The sequence below is a fragment of the Apis florea genome, unplaced genomic scaffold, assembly GCF_048593485.1.
Source record: "Apis florea isolate Af1SG1 unplaced genomic scaffold, ASM4859348v1 contig_3496_pilon, whole genome shotgun sequence".
NCBI lineage: Eukaryota > Metazoa > Arthropoda > Insecta > Hymenoptera > Apidae > Apis > Apis florea.
In genome coordinates this window covers 550,191-557,757 of record NW_028256773.1, presented here as the reverse complement: position 1 = coordinate 557,757, position 7,567 = coordinate 550,191, and the positions used below count along the sequence as shown (strand labels likewise).

At 28.6% G+C, this 7,567-nt stretch overlaps 1 protein-coding gene and 1 long non-coding RNA gene across 2 annotated transcripts; both read left to right on the top strand.

Annotated features, from left to right (window-relative positions):
* The first annotated feature begins 1,017 nt into the window (after positions 1-1,017).
* On the top strand, positions 1,018-3,430 carry LOC147656695 (uncharacterized). The gene is made up of 3 exons (XR_015293728.1): positions 1,018-1,600; positions 2,158-2,661; positions 3,120-3,430. It is a non-coding gene; the product is annotated as an uncharacterized LOC147656695 (long non-coding RNA).
* Positions 3,431-3,959: 529 nt separating this feature from the next.
* LOC100870715 (uncharacterized) lies at positions 3,960-7,237 on the top strand. The gene is made up of 3 exons (XM_012491929.3): positions 3,960-4,851; positions 5,294-5,755; positions 5,871-7,237. The coding sequence occupies exons 1-3, from the start codon at positions 4,531-4,533 to the stop codon at positions 5,988-5,990; spliced, it is 903 nt and encodes a 300-aa protein (XP_012347383.1). The 5' UTR covers positions 3,960-4,530; the 3' UTR covers positions 5,991-7,237.
* The last annotated feature ends 330 nt before the right edge of the window (positions 7,238-7,567 follow it).

The window sequence follows — 7,567 nt, the reverse complement described above, 5'->3', positions numbered from 1 at the left end:
TATTATTAAATTATTACGAATTATACATACTTAAAGTCTGTTTGATTCGGTTTAATATAATGTAAGGCATTATATTACAAAAGAGACGTAGCAAAAGATTAAATGATATATCTCAAGTGCGCCATTTGTCTGTAAATGATAAAATGTAATAGATATATCTAACTCTAAGAAGGTTGCTTTTTCTTATTAATTCAAACAAAAATATTTTACCTAATAAGAATATAATGATTAGAAATAGTTTCTCCAATATATTATTAAATCAATAAATGATATATGAAATAATTTAAATGATTGTGGTATAATCCTTATCGAACTAATTATAAAAATCTCATTTATAGATTTTATAAGTATTTAAAATCTAATATAGTGAAATAAAATTTATGAATTCTATTTATTTAAAAAATCTTCTATATTAAGAAAATATTATATATAGTTTTTCATTCAGATTTACTAATTTACTAATTTATGTTTGCTAAAACGTATTTTTGTCAAAATTATCCACAAAGAGGTTAACCGCGAACTTATTAACCGCTTGATTATTTGCTTATTATAAGTTAAAATTTTTCTTTTATGAACATAAATTTATAACAATATCTTTACTAAAAAAAACTTTATATAATTTAACAATTTTAACATACAGAATTTGATATATTACTAAATTTCTCGAAAAGATATTAGATAAAATCTAATATTGTATTGACATAACCTTGCTTTTGGTAACTAATCAACATTACGAATTTGAACTTTGAAGTAAAAGAAATGATGAGTAAACATATTTTTGGACGTAGAGGTCAAACATGGTTCGTCGTTAGGACAGCTCAGTGATAGTAAAATGTAAAAGGCTGGTTATCTAACACACCCCTGTACCCTGTTCGAGTTAAATTACTATAGAAGACTTTATCCACTTTAGGCATCAGGCAATCATCCTATTGCCGTACCATAGTATCATGAATGATGGTAAGAAAAGCTACCGAGAGCCGGTTGCCACGAGTTCCCCTGAAATACTGTGTGCCGCTCACTCACTTGTATTCCCACGGTCCACTTCGCTAAGAGAAAACAATATAAAACAATATTTTCAATCGGTTCAACCATTGTCAAGACACGTGGTTGTTTCACGACGGATGTCGCAATAGTGATGTGTTTGTCAACAATCTGACATTTTAATAAGACAGAGAAGGATAAAATACAATTGTTACCAATCTAAGGTAATTCGAGAGCAGATAGGTTATCGAGAGAGACAAACGATATGCGCGACGTGCTGTGAGATAACAAAGAAACAAAATAATAAGATGGCAGAGTATGTATACGATATTTTTGTTATAACCAAAAAGAGACTGCGAATAATAGTTTATGTGAAATGCAAGAATGCAAAATATTTATATTATTAAAATTTTCTTAACATTCATTTTAAAAAATTTGTACGAAACGTTGACAATCCATAAAGCTTTTTATTGCGTTTCTTATGACTTTAAGAAGCAACTGTGAGATAATGACCCAATTAGATGTCATTTACACGTGACTCATATCGTCAATTTATTCATGTCCGGTTGCCAAGTATTAATGTCTTATGTGTATGATTATCCATATTTGATATAAAAAGGTAAATCATTTTGAATAATAAATATATAATATATAATATTAATAAATGTTACACTTATAAATTTAGGTTAAGAAAAATTGTTTATCGTATAGCTTATAATAGTCTCCATCAGTAAAAATTTTCGATTTCAAAAATTAAATATTTAAAATTCAAAATTAAAAATCAAAATAAATTTAAATTAATCATTAATTTGTAAAAAAGATCTGTGTTTATATGTAATGAATATGTAATGGAAAGTATTTCTCATATATTTTTATTATTTTTTAATTTTTTCTTGGTTAAGAATCATATTTGATTTTTCAGTGTGTTTTAAAATTTTTTTAAATATTTTTTATCAAAATAACAACTTTAAGAAAGAAAATATAGAACTACTTTTTGCATTGTATATTGAAGGAAATGGAACAGATAAGATTTTAAACAATTCTCATCAAAAGCAGTTGAAATTCTGGTATTTAAATTACATAAAATTACATATATCATTTCATTTTTTTTCTTATTTATTCAACTCTTAACATATTCTATTTTATGTTACAATTAATTATAAATTTTTGTTTTAGATTCTTATATCGTATAAAATAATAAAAATAAAATAATAAAAGTATTTTTATAATAAATTTTTATAATATTTTTATAATTCAAAAAACAAAAAAATTTCATATGATAAACAAAAATGTGCTAAAATCAACTTATTAAAAATACGATAATTATCGATAATATGTCTATGAGCATCACATCATTGAGAAGGGGCGCAAAACTAGTTCGTCGTCGAATGACGTAGGAGCTCTCATTTTCTTGGCCACCTAGTATACACATCCGGTCGGCCGCCACTCTGCAACTTTCCTACTTCATTCATCGACATTCTGTGGCCTTTGAAGGTTGCACAGACAGAAAAGAGCGGGCACGGTCGCGCGCCACCGATCAGAGTCAGCCGGCGTGCCGACCAGTTTCAACATAATAATTCCTTCTCAGAAATACATCATAACTACCACTACATTCTGCAGCATCCGAAATATAAATTGTACTTACATATGAATCGAATAATACGAATATCTTCCCATATGGTTTGTATCTTTTTAAGAAGTTTCATGTAAACGATTATGTTATATACTAATATTATTATATACTAATCTTACAATTAAGCTGATAAAAATATATTTAATCTAAAATTTATAATTCATTTCAGATTTTAGATTTTTTATAATATATATAATAAAAATGAAAAATTATTAAATTTGGCTTTTTTATAAATAAGAAACATTAAATATTATTTAATATTATAAACAATATTTGTAAAACGTTCAATTATATTATAATATTATAATATATATAATATTATTATATATATTATAATATATTCTAATACAAAAGAAAATCTTATAAAATGCTTGAAAAGAAAATTATCTTCTGAAAATTCTAAAATTAAAATTTAGACAAACAATATTAATTATGATATCAATTATAATATTAACAATATTAATTATGATCCATACAACTATATATCAGAAAGTTATAATAACAGGAAGCTTGGCGTCAATGAAATGGGAAACTACCAATTACTGGAATAGTATCGTCATCCCCGTCCGACAATCTCTACGTCACCTTTAGGTTAGCAACTGTGACGTGGCTTTCACTGAGCAAACCGGCATACGGCGATCGCTATAAATGTTGCAATTTCTTGAAATCAATGCATGACTTCTATTACTTTTATTCTTGAATGAAATTAAACAAAGCTATTACTATATATTATATTAAAATGTGTTATAATATTTAACAAATAATTTATATTAAACTATATATATTTATTAATAAATATATATAAAGAATTGTAAATAATTGATATATTTTATAATATAAATATAAATAATTAAATTATTTTAAATTTTAGAAAAAACAATGCAATGTTAAATTTAAAATATTAATGATTACATTATCACATTATAAAATTTAATTTATTATTAATATTATATTATTATAATGTATTAATTGTAACTATAAATCAATATATATTTACTATTATCATATCAGGATATAATAAATAAATTTTCTTATAATAAAAAAATATCTTAAACTAATTATAATTATAATGAATTAATCATTCAATAAATAGTTCACTTGAATAATATAGCTGCAAGAATATGGCTGGGAACGGTGCTTGATACCAAGCGAACTCCGCGTTCCATCGAAAATTCCGTTCGTTCGATTCTCAGAGCGCACACAGGTATTCGCGCTTGTGACCGTGCACGTGCGCGAGAGCACTCTTTGAGGGGAGGGAGACTATCGACGGCGCCTCACTGAGAAGGAGAGTAAAGAGAGGAGGAAGAAGAGAGGATAGAAACGAAGGTGGAGATGGAAAGGAGATAGTTCAGTCGCACACACAAATATAAGGTGGACAGTATAGTTAAACGTAGGTGTCTTATGAGGTCGTGTAGGGCAACGTATAATAGTGTGGACCGCGTGCCGGAATACGCCAATGGTCAATGGTGGGGAGAAAACGTGAATGATCCATAGAAGCCGATACCGTTGTGTGTCTCTCGAAAAGACTTGTGTTGGTCCATAGAATGTAATATACAGATGGAAGGGAATGGAATAGTAGTGAAGCGGTGGGAAAAGAAAAGACAAAGTGGGGATATAGCAGACAGAGAAGTGGGGTGCGGTTAAAGGTTCGGCTTCGGAAATGGCCGCGGGAAAGTAGAGAGCGTTACGTCGTCTGGCAGGCGAGCCAAAGTTTTTCGTGTGTAGCGCTCGTTAACCCGGCGCTTCGAGCGTGCGATCGGCAGTTCACTAGACTCACGAAGACAAGTTGCAAGATGTTTTAAAAAAAGAATTTCAATTCGCAAAAATTGTGTAGTGTACGACTATCTGATCTAGTGAGAGTCGCGGTGTTTCGACCGGTGTCTCAAAGAGATCAGTGCGGGCGGTCGTGCACGAGGATGGCCGGCGACGACGATGCATCGCCGAACAATGAGATCCTCAGTACAGACGGAGAGGGGCAGGGTGCGTCAGTGCGGGGGGAACCGCATTCCAGAGTGGGCGGCATCCTGGAATGCGATCCCCCCGGTAACAAGAATTCGCCGAGCGAGCGAGTCTGTAACAACGACGACTGCGCCGACGGAAGCGGTGAAACTGTGATTGCCGACGACTGTAACAACAGCGGAGGCGTTGAAACCGTGATTGCCGGCGATAACGGCGCTTTATGCCGATATGCTCTCAGCACTGTCAATACCGCTATGTCCTTTATCGAAGTTTGTCAGGTAACAATATATGAATACCGGCATTATGTTCTTTCTAATTTAACTTACAGTTGTTAGTGAATTCTGTATTCGTCTTTTTCTATTCTATCGATTTTTTTCGCGCTTTTCTCTTTTGCGTATATTTCATTTTTCTTTTTTTTATTTAAGTTAAAGCTATTGTCACATTTTAGTGAGAAAATCAATACGTAACGAAAATTAAATTTCAAAATTAATCTTGTTATTTCTATAACGTTCTATAATGTTTCATTGTTTATCATTTCAATGTTATATGAATAACAATATTGTTGATATAGAAAAACATTTATATTCGATGTTTCAAATAATGAGAACGAAGCACCGTTAATCGTTCAATTACATTATTCCCGTTTTCTCATATATATATATATATATTTTTCTTGAAAAGATTGTTATTACTTTATATTAAAAGAATCGTTTCTTTCAGATTCGACTGCAACATCTTTTCCCGCAATTGATTTCATCTTCACGATATAGACTTTGTGAAGATTCCATAGAGCTTACAGCAGAATGTTTGGCGAACGATGTAATACGGTACCTACTTAAGGAAGATATTTATCTTATATCTCGAGATCCAGTTTCCCGTAGTATGAGACACAATGTGTATCAAATGTTGAATAAGCATAGTATTCTATTCGCGAGTATGGTAAATCGTTTGAATGTTGTACCGGATACGGCATACGAGGCATTCATGGGAGTAGCGGATGAACTGTTTTTACATGGTGGAGTTACATGGGCAAGAATCGTTTGTCTATATGCATTTATGGGTAGACTCGCTCTTTGGGCTCGGGATAGACGAATGCACGCTTTAAAGAAAAAATTACCACTATATGTCTCCAGATTTATTGGTGAAAAGGTTGCACATTTTATCAAAGGATATGGAGGATGGGTAAATACTATGTTTTCTAATGTAAAAAATATGAATACATAGAAATTATGTTTTGGACACATAAACAAATAATTTACTTTTTACATTGATATATGCATGTATCATATTTCTTTAGGAGCAACTGTGTATAGAATATCCTGTGGCAGAAGAAATAAGTGGAGCAATTTGGAGAAGTCTTATAATGACAGGTGCTACACTTGGTTTGGTTGCAACTATTTTAACAGTGACCTCCTGATATACCCTTAAAAATTAATTTACAAAAGTATATTTTATGTAAGATCTTCCAGTGTACTTATGTTTTACCAAAATAGTTTTAAAAATAATTTCTGGAAGCTTACATAATGGTTTTATTGGCACAAAAAGTGAAATTGTATGATTTGAAAGATAACTTATAATAAGTACAGGATGTAAATTAAGTTTCAATTTGCAGTCTGCACAATTTTCATATCAATGTCATTCAGTTTAGAATCATCCCACTTTTTATATAACTCCAACAAATATGTAACATAAGCAAATGATAATGATACAAGTTTCCTATTATATTCATATTTTATAACAACTGCAGCTTGATGGATTAGAGATTAAATTAAAGAAAAAAATTATTTAATATTAATTTAGAAATTTTATCAAAGTAATTTCATGCAATACTCAAAATTGAAGTTTCAGATATTTATATCAAACAAGAATCTCAAAATTCTATTGAATTTAGGTAGAAACAATCTAAATGTATTTATTTATAATTTATTTTAGGTAGAAAATATATTAATAAATTTTTTTATCAATCAAAGATCATCATAATCTATGCTTAGAACTTATTGAAAGTTTAAAAATTAAAATAACAATTCTCTTTAAAATATAATAACATTTTTAAACAACAATGATAGATTCTAATGACATAGCAAACATTTTTATACAAATATTCAGAAATAATAAACATTTTCATGAAACCTCAGTTTTGTTAGTTTCATCAATTATTTTTTAAACCTATAATAAGAAAATCATCTGCAAAATGTGATAAATTCAATATTTTATATATGTATAATACATAAGTATTTGATAGCATATTTTGTATGAAAGAATAAGATATCTAATAGTTGTTATATTTCCAATTTTTTAAATATAAACATTAGCAAATGCAAAGGAGGCTAGATGTTTAAATCCAAGTAGCTGATTTTTATAATAAATTATTCAGTCAAAGATTGCCATTAAGGATTTTCATGCTTTAATGGACTTAATAATCATATTAATTATTAGTATTACTCGATAATACATAATAAGTGCTATCAATATTAATAAAATATGTCATAAAAAATATAAAATTTTAATATATTTAAAAAATAATAAGTAGATATTAAATAAGGTCACTGTTAATTTTAAAAACAATTATATTTTTAAATATATTTGTTTATATGTGTTATGTATTATTTTATTTAAAATAGCATACTTATTCAAACGTAAATACAATCTACGTACTACTCAAAATATATTGATTTATTACTTGATACCAGAATGTAAGTTCAAACCACAAAAATTTCTAAAATACATGATTAGTATAATTGCATGTGTGAAAGAGTATCTATAATATATTCTGTATTCTTTGTTTTTTAAATAATATAAATAATATAATTCGAGTGTAAAATATGCCATTTAGATTGGCAAATTAAACACAATTTTACTATTAATATATTTTGCTAATAAAATATTTTACGCAATTTCTTTATACATATCATCAATTATTAGAAATTATTAAAAATTTCTAAACCGAAAATTCGCTTTTCGAGTAATACCGTTATTTTTATCAAATCCTTGTTT